General features: G+C 38.3%; 1 protein-coding gene across 1 annotated transcript; it reads left to right on the forward strand.

Annotated features, from left to right (window-relative positions):
• Positions 1 to 18: 18 nt before the first annotated feature.
• On the forward strand, positions 19 to 342 carry Tsp_15673 (zinc finger protein; the record flags this gene model as incomplete). The annotated part of the gene is made up of 1 exon (XM_003370114.1): positions 19 to 342. A coding segment is annotated over one exon (324 nt), but the record flags the coding sequence as incomplete, so codon positions are not given.
• Between the last annotated feature and the right edge of the window lie 481 nt (positions 343 to 823).

Here is an 823-nt window from a genome sequence, read left to right on the forward strand (position 1 = left end):
TTTTAGTTAAATGTGAAGACCTTCCCACACGATCTTCAAGAAGAAGCCATTGAATTGCAATTCAACAGCCTTGCTAAAGACAGCTTAGAAAGTATCCCATTAGAAAACTTCTGGGTGAAGTTACAAGCAGAATATCCTAAAATAAGTTCACAAAGCTTACGTATATTGGTTCCTTTTTCCTCAACGTACCTTTGTGAAACGGGATTCTCAGCTCTCATGACGCTTAATACGCAACATCGAAACAGGCTAAACGTTGAGAGCGACCTGCGATGTACCTTATCACCCACTCCACCAAGAATAGACAACTTAGTCGCAAATAAGCATTGTCAATATTCTCATTAAAATTTTATTGTGAATCATTCAGGAATGTTTTACTGTGGAAACTAGCTTGGCTTGATGCAACCATGAAGCAAAATGTTGCTTTGCGTACACTGAATACATACCGTACTACTTTTTATTAGAGGGGGGGCATTAACTGCCGAACTTTTATTAAGGGGGGCGTGCGCTGACACAGGTTGAGAAACACTCAGTTAAGCAATTATTGAACTGTTTGATTTTTCCAATACTTCTGATTCCTTTGATAGTTGATCGGCTTCCAGTGTACCAATGACCACATTGGCAACAAATCTTCTCACAGGATCGATCATCTCGTCTATTGAAACCCACGTTTTGTTGTATGCGACTTTTCGTCTAATTCTATCCATAACATTGTTGAAATTGTTGTCAATATAATTTTTTCGCAACGATGATTCACTTGGTATATGTTGCTTCGTGTATTTCTCTAAAAAGCCTCTAAGAGACTAGTTTAACAATTTCCATAGGG

This window comes from Trichinella spiralis, assembly GCF_000181795.1.
Source record: "Trichinella spiralis strain ISS 195 chromosome Unknown Scfld1146, whole genome shotgun sequence".
In the NCBI taxonomy this organism is placed as follows: Eukaryota; Metazoa; Nematoda; class Enoplea; order Trichinellida; family Trichinellidae; genus Trichinella; species Trichinella spiralis.